This window comes from Colletes latitarsis, chromosome 5 (assembly GCF_051014445.1).
Source record: "Colletes latitarsis isolate SP2378_abdomen chromosome 5, iyColLati1, whole genome shotgun sequence".
Taxonomy (NCBI): Eukaryota; Metazoa; Arthropoda; class Insecta; order Hymenoptera; family Colletidae; genus Colletes; species Colletes latitarsis.
Genome location: NC_135138.1, coordinates 27,816,123 through 27,832,523, shown reverse-complemented (window position 1 = coordinate 27,832,523; position 16,401 = coordinate 27,816,123). Strand labels below are relative to the sequence as shown.

General features: G+C 33.2%; 3 protein-coding genes across 52 annotated transcripts in view; 2 read left to right on the top strand and 1 right to left on the bottom strand.

Moving 5' to 3' along the window:
• Positions 1-94: 94 nt before the first annotated feature.
• LOC143341609 (bolA-like protein DDB_G0274169) lies at positions 95-1,725 on the top strand. The gene is made up of 4 exons (XM_076764557.1): positions 95-280; positions 754-1,001; positions 1,396-1,464; positions 1,543-1,725. The coding sequence occupies exons 1-4, from the start codon at positions 250-252 to the stop codon at positions 1,618-1,620; spliced, it is 426 nt and encodes a 141-aa protein (XP_076620672.1). The 5' UTR covers positions 95-249; the 3' UTR covers positions 1,621-1,725.
• On the bottom strand, positions 1,681-5,745 carry Ash2 (set1/Ash2 histone methyltransferase complex subunit ASH2). Its single transcript, XM_076764551.1, has 11 exons — positions 5,484-5,745; positions 5,162-5,314; positions 4,901-5,079; positions 4,637-4,809; positions 4,136-4,310; positions 3,002-3,210; positions 2,722-2,899; positions 2,450-2,594; positions 2,231-2,366; positions 1,907-2,158; positions 1,681-1,817 (listed from the first exon to the last, which is right to left on the bottom strand). The coding sequence occupies exons 1-11, from the start codon at positions 5,504-5,506 to the stop codon at positions 1,713-1,715; spliced, it is 1,728 nt and encodes a 575-aa protein (XP_076620666.1). The 5' UTR covers positions 5,507-5,745; the 3' UTR covers positions 1,681-1,712.
• Positions 5,746-7,879: 2,134 nt separating this feature from the next.
• Positions 7,880-16,401, top strand: part of Slo (calcium-activated potassium channel slo) — a 121,563-nt gene continuing 113,041 nt past the window's right edge. For 42 of the 50 annotated variants that reach the window (XM_076764750.1, XM_076764751.1, XM_076764772.1 and 39 more), the window contains exons 1-2: positions 7,892-8,116; positions 8,435-9,590. In XM_076764750.1, the coding sequence (XP_076620865.1) occupies positions 9,288-9,590 (303 nt within the window). In that variant the 5' untranslated portion in view covers positions 7,892-8,116; positions 8,435-9,287. Of the gene's footprint in view, positions 8,127-8,394; positions 9,591-16,401 lie in introns of all 50 variants that reach the window. The other 8 variants (XM_076764740.1, XM_076764777.1, XM_076764737.1 and 5 more) reach the window with 7 other exon arrangements.

The window sequence follows — 16,401 nt, the reverse complement described above, 5'->3', positions numbered from 1 at the left end:
TGCGCTTCAGACAGTTTCGGGAATTAGAGAGAGAAGGAGAATGTGATCATCTCTTTCTCGCTCTCGAAAAGTGAAGGAGCAGTGAGAGTGACGCAGTGAGCAGTTGTCTCTGGGTAGTACTGGGTACTGGTAGTCGTATGGTAACACTAGTTCTTGTTAGGAGATAATCAAAAATTAGATTTATTTGATATCTTTACATATTTTTTCTTAGTAACGTAACGTGTATATAGTAGTGATACAGTTTAATAAATGTTGAAAACGACAGTATTAATAGGAAAAAGTGAGTGGCTTTTTGTATATTTTTATTATTATACATACATTTTGTTTTGGTATTGTTTTATATGACCGTCAAAGATACAGGTTACATTTTGTCGAATACACCGAAATTTTATTATTACTACGTTATTTGTTACGTAGTGTAGTGTATAAAGAAGAATATTGTATTTAATTATGTTCGCACATAATATATACATTTTCTTTGCACATCGATGTATAAATATTATAGTAACAATAAAATGAATTGTTATGGTACTATGTATTATAATACTCTAATCATATAGAAATATGAAGTCACGATACAATAAAATAGTGTAGCCAAATAATTTTAAATACAATGTAAAAAATATTTAATTGAACATGTATACTTTGTTCCCAAATAATTTGATAAAATTTTTTTGAAATAAGTCACTTTTCTCTTATTATCTGAATATATTATTATATTATTTTAGTATTACATAGTATTTAACTTTACAGACCTAATATCTATGCAAGTATCTGATGCTAAATATCCAAAAGCTTTTATTTCTCTACAAAATATGAGTACTATAATACAAGATAATCCAATAGAACTTTCAATAAGGAGGAAATTAATCGATTATTTAAATCCATCTCATATTGAAATAATAAATGAATCTTATATGCATAATGTTCCTAAAGGATCTGAAACACATTTTAAAGTAATTGTTGTGTCTGATGTGTTTAAAGATAAACCACTTCTTAAGGTAAGAATCTGAATGTTCATTCAAAAAGAATATAATTCTATATTATTTAAATTGTGTACAGAACTATCTATAGGTTTGGACAAGTATGTTCTTGTCTTAAGTTCTGTGTTATAGCAAATATACCCACACATGCATATACAACATACCTTACTAAAGCACAGTCCCTCCAGAATGTAGTTCTTCTTATGAATATAACATCATTTAAATATTTGAAAAAAAAGACAAAAAAAATTACACAAAATATTGACAGATTTTTTAATTAACATAACCTAAATATGTCTTGTACTAGTATTTTAAATAGACGAATTTAATAGAATACTATTTACCATATATTAGTATTTTCCCCAATAAAACAGGAAAATTTATGAGAAAAATATAAATTTTATTTATTTAGCGTCATTATATAATAAATCAATTATTGCAAGCAGAATTAGAAGGTGGAGTGCATGCATTATCAATAGTAGTAAGTAGAGTTCAATAGAGCCAAATTATAGCAAAATATAATCTGAGAATAAATTGGTTTTAATGTTTTTTTATAAAGGCAAAAACAGCTGATCAATGGAAAGACAACAGTAAAATAACTCCAAGTCCAGCTTGTAAGGGTGGTTTTGGAAGATGATTGCTTAAATTATATTATGTTCATGCTTATTGTTAAAAATATTTAATAAAAATAGAATTAAGAATAAAATGAAATAAAAAAATACATTAATGTCATAAAGCAAAAGTATCCAGTCTTAACTTTCCCTCATTTTCAGTGAAATAAAGTATATCAGCCATAGATTGTTCTGCAATTGCTTCTTCTGCTCTATCATGCATCTGTAAAATATATATTCATAAAAATACTTATGCTTTAAAAGTTTGTTATATTCCTTACATTTTTTTATTGCATCTAATATTTTACATACCCCTCTAAAAGCGATGTCAGTTGGAGGACATTTAAAATTTGGTCCAAAGTTTACAGAAACTGTAGCACTTTTATGGATGGATATTGTAGGATAATAAGCTCCTTTGTTAATATCAATAAAAGCTTCGCCTAGATTTATACCATTTTTATAAAATGTAATTTTACTACCATCTAGAGGTTTTAGAGCCTTAAGTGCTTCAGGTACTTGATCCTTTTCTTCATAGTAAAGATGACTTTTAAATTTTACTAAAGGCTAATTTGCAAATATTTGTTAATTTGTAAATAATATATGAAAGTATAGTAAACATATATATCTTTTACTCACTCGATCTTTATATGTGTTTGGTAAGTGTGAAGCATCATGTGTATCAGGTAAAGTTATTAGGAACCCTAAAGTGTCACCTTCTCCATAACTGTTACTATAATGTTTACCTCTACTTTCATGGAACCGTGTACCTTTTCTATTAAGAAGTACATGAGCAATGGTTTTTCTTATATAAATAATTTAATGTACTTAAGTTCGTATTAATGTATTTAATTATACCTAGATCTCCATGAGTATCCAAATTTATCATAACCAAGTGGAGCTTGTAAATTAGCATATTCTTGACCCCATCCTAATCTAGTAGCAGAACCTTCTGGCATTTCTTCAATAGTTGCTTCCCAGTACCATGTTCCTTTACTTACATCTAAAAATGTTCATATCAGTCATGTAGTACATAGTATACAAAGTGTCAAACTTTGTTATGATTTATTTTATATTTATTAAAAAGATAAAAAAAAAGATCGTATAGCTAGATCATATTTCTGACATACTATGTGTGGCTCTGACCATGCAATAGCCCTTTTCACCAGTGACTGCAAGTCTATCTTCAGAAACTCTGAGCTGGGGAGCTCGATCATGTAATGCAAGTAAAACTGTACTAGGACTCAAACCTCTATACAGCCATCCAGGAATAGGTTTCCCAGCCCAATCACTACTCTCATCGAATTCCTATAAAATAATCTTCCCTCTTTACAATATATTTACATGATATTGTATATTGGAATTACTGTACTTTACAAATTATAATAAAAATAAATTATTATAACATACCTGTCTAAATGGTGCGTGAGGATCAGGTTCAGCAAGAATATATCTGTATCCATCTTTATTAAAAGGGTGTTCAAGAGGATATCCATGGGCAGGTAACTTGGGAGCTGCCATATCTGAACCTCTCCCTTTTTTACCTGGTCCCGTACCTGCCCCTTCTCCAGGAAATTTACGTTTTGCATTGCGACCACGAAGTCCTCCACTAAGTGGCACTAAATTTTCCATAATAGTACTTATTAAGCTATTCGCGTAACTAATTTTAATATGTTATTGTTGAAAGTATATGTTAACACAAGAAAATAATGAAATAAAATTGCATCCAATTTAAATTGTAAAGTTTTCTACATACTATAATGATAATTACTTATAGCAGGTATTGTTCTATATAATATATTAATGCTGATTTTCACTATAGAATTTATTAAAAAGTACAACTTATTTGTGTTATAGACACTATGATTAAGCAGAATGACATATGATATCATGGCACTGATTAATTGCTGGATAAGATAAGAACTAACTAAAATAAAAGTACAGAAAGTGAGAATCTAATGATAAAAGTAGATATACACAAGATGGGACATAATTCATGATGTGATTAAAATGGATATGATTCTGACAAAATATGTTTTAAAGATGGAATATTATTATTCTTTTATGCTAGATTTTATCTGGTCAGATCTATCTATAACTTATTTCCATTTGCACTTTTAAAAATTGATAATGGCACAATTGTAAACAATACACCAATTTATATATTTAAGATTCTATTAATTGGTAGTAATTGAGAATTCATTAAGAGAGTAGTTGATTAGAAGCAAATTATGCTGCTGTTGCTATTTTTAAATGTGATTACAAATAGGAATAATGACTTATAGAGATGCATTATTCATGATATAGTTGAGTACATGCATACTTCATAGGCGCGACATAAATATTTTTATAAACATTTAAAGCAGTAGCAAAAGTGTGGGACCACCTTACACTACATTATATATGTATACGCAATTCGACTTACGCGAAAATCTCGAAAAATATCGATATTATCGAAATAAATTGACTTATTTTATATATATTTTGAAATCATTTGCACATTCTAATGGTATTATAGTATACTTGATTCTGAATTGTACTTACCAACATGTTGAACGCCCATTTCAGTTACTTTTAAATGACCACCCTTAATCATGGCTTCATAATTTGGTTTAATCATTAGAAGATCAGAACTTATGAGTCCAAACAATTGACCATCTGGACCAGTTTCTTCAATAGCAAATAATGTTCCAACATCTTTTAACAGTGCTCTATGTATCTGAATTAAAATATATGTTTTACCTCTTTTAAAATAATATTTTAATGGTTCTAGAGCAAGAAATATGCAATATAAATATTAATAAACTAGCGTATATATGATGTATAAATAAATAATTTTTTTATATCATAGTATATAATTATTTTCAAATATAATAACTTTACTAAATATAAACTGATGAAATGATTTTTTATGTGATATACTGTGCCTATTGTTTAAATTTAATCATGAATCCATGAGTAAAGTACGTAGATATTGATATGTTCATTTTTTTGTACTTACACATATAATTAATGTATGTTACTAATAATGAAAATATTACTTACAGTGGCATGCCAAGATTGAGTGACTCTACGTGGCATTGTAGTCATACTGTCCCAATGACATTCAATGAAAGGAATAATATCTTTATCTTTATGAAAAAGTGTTCTTTGTTCATTGTCTTTCTGAGACATTTGCAACAGATTTGCTAATGCAGTTACACACATTTGTGGAAATGCTAAAACATAAAAGTACGTAATACAACAAATTTGCAATCAACAAGGAAATGAAAGCATTAGTGAAATATTATGGATAGAACAGATTCTTACGTGCTTGATTCTTTTTAAAACTTTCTAAACCAGTGGGAGAACAATTTTTGCACATGAATATGTAGTTCATCATAAAAGGTACTAATTTACCCAATTGATATCCAATACAAGATTCATGAAACCATCTTGAGCAGCTAGCACATAACAATTCTACAATATTCAGATTTCTTTCTTTCCCACTAAAAAAAATAATTAAAGTTCATAAGTCTGTCATACACTTTTCCATATTATTTATTTATATATGAACTTTAAATAAATTACCAATAACAATTTCCATTTTCATTGTTATTGCGACCATTAGATTTTTCATTGAGTTCTTCCTGTTTATGTTTCTGTTTACTTTTATCATCGGATTTTATTTTTATCTTATCTTCAATAGATTCAGTTTGCGCTTCGTCTACTTTATCGATTGGACTATAAAAAATATGTTTATTGCAGAGTGTATTAATTGTACAGTTTAGGAGGAAAAATAATAATACATAACCTCAAAAATGTTACATATGTCACTAAGAGACATTTAATTATTAAGTAGACTAAAGATTTTGTTTATAAATACATAAACTTATATAGATTGTGAAAGTACCTTTCAAACTTCTCTTCGGACATGTTTAATTCAATAAATGTGTATTGTTTTTAAATGATTTATTCTTTCTTCCCTCGTTTTTGGTTTAGCTTAGATTTTGTGTTTACGGTTGTACAATAATATATGTACGTACATATGTATATTTGTATACAATTTTACGTACATTATCTAATTCACAATGTAAATTAATGTTTAACACTCGATTCATTACCCTGTATCAATAATACGCTACCATTGATTCAAAAATAGGAAGATAAGACGACTTACAGTACTACGTACAAAAGTTAGGTTAATAATCTGTATTTAATTACAGTTAAATGGTATAATAATAGTAATTATTATTTAATAATAGTAATAAAAATATATGGATATCGTTACAGGATAACCTGTACCTGTACGTAATATTATTACACTCAATATAAATGTCAATTGAGATGTTACGTACTAAATTTCATTATTCATTTTATATCGTAATAAAATTTATAAAATTCATTTTAATATTTTAAAGTAAAAAACATTTTTATATATATTATATATTACTAGAAATATCTATAGGGTCTAAATACGAACAGGAGAAATAATAGGTACAATATCTTTCATGTAAAAAAATAAATTTTTTATATTTACAATAGTATGAAGTAAGATTATATAAATAAATAGCTTTTTTACAATTTGTACTACATTGATACTCTATACTTTCATATATATATATGTTTTGGTAAATAGTAACTATTATTTTATAATTTCGTACATATAATTATTATAAGTTGATTCAATTATTTTTTAGGATCATTGGAATTAAAGCTTATTTTTCATTCCAATTTATTTAAAGTAATACATTTCAATACTCTTTTTTATGTGAACCATTTTCACATATGTAAATCATAATAACGTCAAACGTTAAACACAGTTAAACATAGTGAAAGTATCTTATTTCAACAGAAAATAATTTAAAAATTAAAATGAAATAAATAATTTTTGATTTATAGGGAAAAAGAGCGGAGAATATACAAATTTCATGCATAAAGTACGTATTTAATGAAAATTGCAAAAAGAAAATAATATCTACAAAATCATACAGTAAAAGGTTGCGAGTAAAAATCAACCTCATTACATTTAATATCGATTGAGGGTATAATACATAAACAAACATATGTATGTATGTATTGTCGTTCTGTCATATTTGCTGAAACAATGTATCGAGACAGATGACCGATAAACTCAGAAAATTTTTTGTTCACTTTGCTCTCATTTATTATTCTTGTGTACATTAATTTAACTTTATCGTATTAATTCTAATGTTTCTTGTATTTATTATAAATACTTAACTTCAATTTTGTATTTTATAGAATTGAAATTATTATGCTGAGAATAGTTTCCATTATAGTTGGCGTTTCAATAATTTAAAAGCGGAACGCGTACGTTGCAATAAAAGCAAGGAATGATCGACATGTTCGAACGATTCCGTATTTGAAATACATCTAAAATACTAAAAATATATATTCAATGCTTAGAACAAGTGACGAATAAGTTGACATATTGTATTCTATGATAATTAAATATCGACGTTTGCTTGTATTTTGTCTTTGTTCATATTCTTGCATACTAAATACTCTCGTAACTTTTATTTAATGCATCGTCAAATACTGAAAACAGTATTTTCAATTTAATCGGTAAATAAAAAATAAGTCATTTTTTCAACACGTATTTATATGATATTAATGCAGTATTATAAAATCGATATATTTTATAGGATTAAATAAAAATATTCTATTTATACATTGACAAAAAATTTATATTATGAAAATAATGAAGTGTCAACAGCACATTAATATCGTATGCACACGACTGCAACACATATTTAATTGTACCGATACAAATTTATTCGTGTCCCACCGTATTCGTTATACATCTGGATTAAAATGTTCTGAATACCAAAAACGAATTAACTATTTTACACTTAGCTATCGAATATAAAAATGTTAATGTATTTGGTATTCACTGGCTAGACGATAAAAAGATATTTGTATATTCTGTATTCGACATCGAAACCGAACGGAAGTATTCGGTGGCTGCAGAGCAACATGCGGATACCGTTAAGCAATTCGACTACAAACACAATAAAAATTGTGTTCCAATACTTTTAAAAATAGAGTTTGACCATCTCTGGGTGAAACTAATCACGCAGTGGAATAGGGAGACTTATGCACGGCCATTTGTAACAGTTTCAGTCGGTTGTCGAGCCAGTAGATGCAGCAACAGGGGTTAGATGTGCTTTGGCGTAACCACGTCCGACGTGGCGGTCTCTGGCGGGAAGGTTCGTCACTAGTTCGCCGGAAGTGGTGGGAGATAGACCGTAGCGAGAGAGCGTGCGTCTACGTCAGGGAAAGCTCCGAGCTTATTGGTCCCGGTCCATTGTTGCGTATTGATTGCTGCGGAGCAGTGGTATGGTCGTCCGGACACTCGGTCGTTCTCATCGCCGTTGTCGTCGTCGCCGTCGTCGGTGGTACAGTCGAGTAGGTTAAGAAAGCGGGACACGCGTATAGATAGAGCAAAGTTCTCCGTGTTGTCGTGATCGAAAGCGCGTTTCGTCGCGTACGGTCCATGATTCGCGTTTAATACAATATACACATGTAAATACAAGTATATATACATAAATATATACATATAATGTGATATATGCGTGTGCGTGTATGTGTGCGTAAGTGAGTGCGTGCGAGTGCGTGTACGTGTGATGCGTGCGCGTGCATGTATTTATTTATTTATTTATATATATATATATATGTATAATATATAATGTGTATATATATACATATGTATGTATGGACGTATGTATGATGCACGTATATATGTATGTATGTATGTGTATATACGTGGATACACGCGTATGTATATGACGTAGTGGTGTTAGTGGGTTGTTTTCTTGTTGTTTTCTATTTCCTCCTTTCGAGATTGGAACTACCTGCAGCATTAGCGGCGGCGGCGGCACAAGCTGCCGCAGAGTGTGACGACACCGACCCGTGGTGATCCTCGGCCACCGAACACCACCGCGGTGACAGGAGGACCCGCGAGAATCCGTGGGCTCTACGGATCCTTAAAGAGACGAACGGGAATCGACGGACGCAGTATGCCCGGAGAATCATCGAGCGCGGCGCCGTGCGAGCAGTGCCAGTCGATCGACGAACAAAGATCAAGATCCCTGTGAATCTGTGAAGTGTGGCGCGCGAGGGACGAGAAAAATCAGTGAACTCCGTGTACGGAGACCAGGTGCGATCGGTCCGTGTTCGAGGGGAGGCCAAAGGACCCACGGACAAACGAAGGAGAGAAAGTAAGGGAAGCGCGAAAGGGAAAGAGTGAGTGAGTGATTGAGCGAGCGAAAGCGAGAGACCGAAAAGGCAACCCGAAGGAAAAGTGGAGCGATAGAGATTGAACGACGGACGAGGGGGGCCGAGGGGGGACGATAAAAGGTGTTTGCTAGAAGAAGCAGTGGACACCGTCGGGGAGAATTCGGGTAAGGAGGCCGAGAGGGTGGTGATCAGTGAGTGCGTACGAGACGGTGAAACGGAGGAAACGTCGGAAAGATTAGGGGCGGAGAGAGATCGGCCGGTGGTTAGTGCGCGCGGACCGCGAAGAAAGCTCGTGGTCGCGTAGCTGCAACGAGCCGCGGAAGCTTGCGGAGTTGCAGCGCGGCGTGCGCCCCGTGGCAGCACGAAATTATGAAGCGCATAAAGTGTGCCCCGCTGGCCACCGTTTTTGATAGCCGCCGGTGAATGTGTGACCCGGGGGCAGCAGAGATCCGCCGTGATGACGACCGAAGAGACGACCGAGCAGCCCCCGGTAGACGACTGCCTAAAGGAGCGGAAATGGTGGTGCTTCCTGCTGTCGAGCATCTTCACCTTCCTCGCCGGGCTGCTGATCGTGCTCCTTTGGCGTGCGTTCGCCTTCCTCTGCTGTCGCAAGGAACCCGAGTTCGCTCCAAATGACCCGAAGCAGAAAGAGCAGAAGACGAGTCGCCAGGGCAAAGAGTTCGAGGGGACTTTTATGACCGAAGCCAAGGACTGGGCCGGTGAACTAATTTCCGGACAAACCACCACTGGACGTATCTTGGTAAGTGCTTCTACCCACGTTTAAATCTTTCGCCGATCTTACACCGAGACTTGGCAAAAAGAGATTACCTTGCAAACAGATCGTACATTCAATTTATCTTAACGGCAACAATCTCGATTAGAATAGCAATTTCTACCCAGATTAAGGAAATTGTCTTGCAAATAGATCACGATTTATTATAAATTATATTATCATAATGTTTTTGCTCGAATGTAAGTCCAGTGTCCAAAAATTATTTGCAAGTTTTGTGAAATTTCCTCAGTGAACGTGGTTGTCGAATGTTCGAATTAAGGAGATTGTTCTACAAATTGATCACGATTTATTACAGATTTTATTATCTTAATGTTTTTGCTCGAATGTAAGACCAATGTCCAAAAATTATTTGCAACCCTTGTCAAATTTTTTCAGTGAATTTAGTGATTTATTTATTACAGAGAATTACAGAGAATTTCAGTGATTTATTACAGATTTTATTATCTTAATGTTTTTGGTCGAATGTAAGACCAATGTTCAAATCAAGGAGATTGCCTTGCCAGTAGATTACGATTTATTACAGATTGTATCATCTTAACATTTTTGCTCGAATGTAAGACCAATGCTCAAAAATCATTTGCAAGCCTTGTGAAATTTTCTCAGTGAACGTTACGCGAATTTGAAATACCCGAAACCTAGGCGGACAATGTACTTCCCGATTAGAGTATATGTAACTTTATCGTGGTGTTTGTTTGAGCTTACAGTAGTAATTATTTGGGTGTAAGCCCAAATGTTCAAAACCGCCTGGCGCTTTAGGAGATTTAGCAGGAAGAGATTATCTTGAAAACAGAGTACGGTTTGTTGTACAATTTATCTTAATAACAACAGCAACGTGAACTTAAAATGAAATGGATAACACGTTTCTTAGCAAAAAGAATTGTTTCGCAAACAAATAACGATTTATTCTACTATTTAACTTAACTTCTGTTGGAAGCTAGGTGGGGAATAATTGTTTCCTCGTTATTTATACGTTCATTAATTAGTAAATGTTTAAAGTAAATAACGATGTAACGAATCTGCAGAGATGTTAAATGTCCCCATGAGGAAACATTGTAAAATTTATTCGGCGCACTTAACACGGATTGTTTTTATCGATTTCCTAAACGAATATATTATGGAACAAAGGGTTAATAACAACGTCCATTTAGAACAGGCCAAGCGTGTCAGTAATTGACCATTTAAAAGAACATAAACATAAAAGCTATCACGTGTAAGTTTAGAAAACTAGATAACAATTTTTCCTTTATTACCTTACGACGCTATAATTTATCAAATTTGCATTACGCAATTATGCCAAATTTCCTGCAAAAACCCTAAAATGTTTCTTGTCGAGGAACTAGTGCTTGACTTCTTTTAGATTCAGTAATTGATCTCTTTCACTGTTAGAGAAAGTATGTAAAGAAAATTTAGCAATATTGAAAGCATTGCGAAACAAATTATTTATTTCTGTTTAGTTTACTAAATAATACAAATATTTTTCTGCATATTTAACTCTGTAGAATTACACGCTCTTCTTATATCTGACTATCTGATTCCTTGTTGTAATGCTAAGAATGCTTCAAAGGTTGTTCAATAACCTTTAAATGACTCGTATTTTTCTACGGAAACGTTTACGTTGGAAGATGCTTATAGTTGTATTTGTCGTAGCGGCACGTAATTTGGGAGAGATGGGTTTCAAGGCATGATTTCGAGAATTCATGGTTCGCGGAAACCGCTCATAAATGTAAACAGAGATAAGAGAGGCTACGTGTAACTATTCGTGTTCATGCAAGTACATAACAATGAATTTCTGTAGCTGAAATGGGGACTTTACCGGAGATAGATCCAGTTGAGCCATTTATTCTGAGCTTAGTATTGTATGGGGGCTTTAAATTTATATAAATGAGTTCTTTTAATGGGCTGGCTGCGTCGATAATATGAGTTTGAATAAAATTTTGCCCATCATTGGTAACTCTAGCTTCCACAATCTTACTTTTCATTTATGAATTATTTTTTGCGGTTGAACAAATACGTTTCAATAGGAATAAGAAATATTCTAGGGTGCTTTGTTCAGGTAATAAAACGTTCAAAAAGGAGAATAGTCGGATAGGTAATAAAACATTAAGATAACGAAGGTGCGAATGATGGAGGTTCTATTGTACTGCCCTTTATATCTTCATTGCACAGCACGTAATAATAATTCAGATTTTAATCTTTACTGTTGATCTTCCTCTTCTTTTCCAGTTCTTTGGATTCTATTGTTCTTCTCTTGGGCATAGGAATTTTTCTACTAGTGTTTTCTGTTTGTAAATTTAGTGTTACTATCTTTTTGTTAATATATTTTTATTATCCTGTCGATTCTTTTTTAATCATTTACATACGGAGCAGTCGTTAAATTTGTGACGATACGGCTGCTTTCGAGAATTTATTTTGTACAACTTGAATTTGGTGAGTAGGAAATAATTCTTGAGGGTGAGCACTAATAAATAACGAACCTTTGTTCGTGGAAGGTGTTTTTAAAAATATAGTGGTTTCTTTTGAAGTTGACTGTTTTAGTAAGTAGTAAATGTCGACATATGTAAAATATAAAATGTAAACGTAGAAATGTCCGGAACCTTGGCGAATAAACGTATTTTTCGACCAAAACAGAGGTTCTTAATAATGGATCGTAGTTCATTGGTAGGCTGCAGCACGTTTTCCATGTGGGTCACAAATACTGCCCAATTCTTGACTTGTTTTTACTACTTTCGAGTCGTGCCTGACAAATTTAGGGGAGTACGGTACAACTCGTGCAACTTTTAGCGAAGTCTGTCAAGTTGCAACGATTTTGGCCTCTTGTGCTGTAAAACTTTTTCACTTGCTCTCGTAGCTTCCTATACAATTTATTACAAAATCTCGGAATCGCCTTACATGTAAAGTACATTTTAGATTTGCAGCTTCTATACTGGAGCTTACGATCAGAAAATAGGTGTAGAAAATTCAGTAGATCATCTTTCGTTAAAATAGCTCGAGTTTAAATTCGTTTTAATTTCTTTTTCATTATGCAGATGACTGCAATTGGTTCAAAGATGGGCATAATTTTTATTTAGATGAGAATTTTTCCTATCTCTGATTTGTTTTTAAGAAATTGCTCATCTATGCTTGTTACCAAGCTGTGTCGTTTCAGGTCAAAAATTAAACTGGACCAGAGCTTTAAACAGATCGTTTCGACTTTATGTCATGGTATTTCTTAAATTCCTCCAGAATGAGAATTGGCTCGGCTTTAATTCTTCGTACTCGAGTGTCGCCATAGTGGCGGCTATGAAGATTTCTCTTCAGATACGAATACCGTCGTTATTAAATTCTGTTTAATAATCCAGAACCAATTAAGTTCAATTAAAATTGTATTTGGTAACTCCTCTTTCTATATTAATTTCTACATGCCATACGCGAATGTGTTTCTCATAGTAAAATTCCTTCGAGTCGATGTAACTGTTCAAAAATGAAAGATCGAGTGCAGAGGATTGAATTCAAGTTTTCGTAGTAGCATCTAGCCAATTCGAATATTATTTGAAAACAACTAGAGCGTTCACCTTTTTAATAGTTTAATTTTTATATTTTCTATATTTCCATTAAACGTGTAAATTTGTTAGTTTGGAACAAACAGATTGTTTTAGTCTATTCAACAAATATTAAAATCACAATAATTCCTAGGTGAGTATCTTACGAATTTCTGTAGCAGATTTTGGAAATGTATAATCGAAGAGATGGAAGGTTGAGAACTCCTGTTACAGTATAGATTGTACATGGAGAGTACCCTTCAGAGCAAGGCATGCTGACCCAATAAACTGTTGACGGTTCGTGTTGTCGCATTTTTTTCTATCCAATTATTGCATCTGCTTTGCCAAGTATTAATCGTTGAATTCATTCATATCGATTTCGTAATTACTTTTACTTTTCGTGTAATATCTTTTATTTGCTCGTTGTTATAAGAACTCAACCGATATTTCTAAATCTCTTCTTTTACTGTATCGATGTTGCTAACATTTTAACTAATAATATATTCGCGAATTTACATATTTTTAGATTCTAGAGAGCTTATAAAATTGTTAATCGAAACGTTTGTAATGCCAGTAACCATAGCTTACTCGATATTATACAATCATGATTATTTTATCTGAGTTTCAAGTTTGTAAATTTTTATTTTAGGTGTCTATAGGAGAAAGGATAGTATGGAAAGAATATATAATAGCAGTGTTTTCTAACACTGTGTAACGTAGTGCTATCCATTAAAAGTTTCGAATAATAATACTAGATTGTTTGAAGTAGTAATAAAATGCTTTCGATTATCGTACTAGATCATCTGTATGAAAATAAACGTGAATTGCACGGTGACGTATGAATTTATGATCTAACGTCTTTCCCGGTATTTATCTGGAAACATTATTAGAAATATCTTGAGACCAGGTCATCGGAACGGTATTGATGGAAGAAAGAAAGATCTGCCGTGGAAGGAGTTGCGAATGATATTGGGTCAGACGTTTTAGCCAGCCTTCTTGAGACCTGCGACTAAGCAAAAATTAATCGACATTATCCACATTTTCCTTACTCGTGGCGATACATTCCTCTTAACCCGGAACTGATCTTTCTTTCTTCCTATAGTACATCGTTATAGATCGTTGAATTTGTCGTTTTATTGTATATAACTACTTAAAAAAAGTATATGTTTCCATCAGGAAAAATATCGGTTATATTTTATCCAACAGTAGCGTAATCTTTTTAAAGAGCTTTTTAATATACTCCAAACTTTTATTGCGTCTTAAAAGGCAACAGAATTATGTGAAATTCCAGCCTTAGGTGAGTCGAGTTACGTACAAAAGTCATTAATCTGTTTTAGATTAGACTTCACTGATAACGTTTGCATGCTTCTTACTTAATTCTCCATACATTCCTTCATAGTCTTTAATGTACATTCTTGGTACAACAATTTATTGCACAGAATTTCCATCGTGTGCTACATACATACATACGCTTGTCCTATACGTCTTCTGCCACCTCACGTTCGCAACTTCCAGGTTACATTATCTTGAGCTATTTTGTCACACCACGCAATTTATTACTACATTTTTGCTGTCACTTAGCATTTCCCAAATCTTGTTTAGGTTTAAGTTGTATCAAGACATTCGTTGTTTCCGTTCAAAGCTTTCCACGAACGAAACTATCAAAAATAGATCGCCTAAATTACAAAACAAATTCAGATTATCTTTTTTAGTAGTTTCGAAGAGGGCACATAAAAATTTCCATAAGTTGTGAAATTTTTAGAGTACTTATGCGCATGTAGCTAGATTCCATGAATGGAGAGCAATCCTCTACACGAGTTGGTACGAGTATTGTATAGTTAGTGAAACAAATACATATAGTGAGGAACTTGAGGCACGCTCGAGAGGTTTGTTAAGCGATACCCTTGCTAGGAACAAGCGGCCAAATGTGTTTTTTCTCGCTGAAAAGTTGTCTGTTAACTACAAAGCTGTACTTAATGGATTTGGATTAGGATCATTCTCAATTCTTGTTATAAAATTTCACTTTTCTCGTACTTATACGACAACGCGTTTCCTTAGAAAATTATTATTCAGAGATATCGTGGGATGTTTTTGAAAATTTGAAACCAGCTCTTTCCAGAAAATTTTTATTAACACACACTTGCAATTGTATCCATTCATATTATTGCCTTTAAAGCCACGGAATGCAGATAACTGATATGTAATTTTAGAGCCACGCGGGGTTGTAGAGGATTAAAGTGCTAATGTCCAACAGGGATCAATTCTGATACGTCCCTGAATTGTTGATATCCCACACTCAAGGACACTATCGTCTTCGTTTCCTACAGTTTTTTAAACCTCACTATATTTTCTTTGCCAAGTATTACATAGCTAGTGACCCAGTTTTCGTTCGTGGAACCAGACACGTCGTCGATTGAAGTAGGGTGCAGTTTCTACGCAGTGCGTGTTCTTGTGGGGGTGTGTTTAGCCTCTCTCAGTCTTGAAGGCCATCATAAATGCAAAAATAAAAAAAGAAATTACATTAAAGACGAAGCGTACAATGTACGAACGGGCAAAGAGGTTTGAAAAAGAAACAACGTCGAATATTTCGTTCAAGGGAATGTGGGACGCGTTCAACAGTTAGTTCTGATCTTGGAATAGTTGTTCGAATGATTGTTAACCACTGGATCTTGCATCTTTAAGGCTTGCAAATATTTTTGTGTCTATTGAAATATAAAAGCGTATCTCGAAGCAAAGATAAATGAATATACATCGCATTCATAATGAATGGTTCATGCAGTAATGTCATTCGTCCAATTAACGGTGACTATAATAGTTTCATTCGACATACGCACAATCGAGGTTAATAACTCCATTTATGGTTGCTTTTCAATTCAGTTAAACACGAGTCAGATATATAGCAATTGTGTTTATTGATCGGAAGTTTTAACGTTGCAGGATTTAGCACTGATCTACTTTTAAAATACCATTGCAGTTACCGTTCACATGACGTGTGCACTTGTTTGGAAGCACTGCGTCATTTTTATGCCCGTAGTTAATTTCTATAGTTTGTCCTAATTCGATAGAGCATATATGTGTATTGTGGTAAGAAGTGTGTTTCTAGGTTGAACGACGACGCGCAATTCAAATAAATTTGGCGTTAGGAACCATTACGTTTTCAATTAGCAATTTGAACGCATATCGTTAAAACTTCTCCCGACGATCCTACCTGGAATTGTTTTTATCGGAACTGGGAGAAGCATCGAAGTTGTTGCATGCTT

Bases quoted from the DNA above. Each gene is read 5' to 3' on its own strand.
- Ash2 (XM_076764551.1), bottom strand. From the start codon at position 5,506: ATGTCCGAAGAGAAGTTTGAAAG. The intron at 5,080-5,161 runs GTAATTTATTTA...TATTTTTTTTAG, and splicing joins GAAAATGGAAATTGTTATTG to TGGGAAAGAAAGAAATCTGA. The intron at 3,211-4,135 runs GTAAGTACAATT...TGGAAAATTTAG, and splicing joins AATGGGCGTTCAACATGTTG to TGCCACTTAGTGGAGGACTT.
- LOC143341609 (XM_076764557.1), top strand. From the start codon at position 250: ATGTTGAAAACGACAGTATTAATAGGAAAAA. The intron at 281-753 runs GTGAGTGGCTTT...TTAACTTTACAG, and splicing joins GACAGTATTAATAGGAAAAA to ACCTAATATCTATGCAAGTA. The intron at 1,465-1,542 runs GTAAGTAGAGTT...TTTTTTATAAAG, and splicing joins TGCATGCATTATCAATAGTA to GCAAAAACAGCTGATCAATG.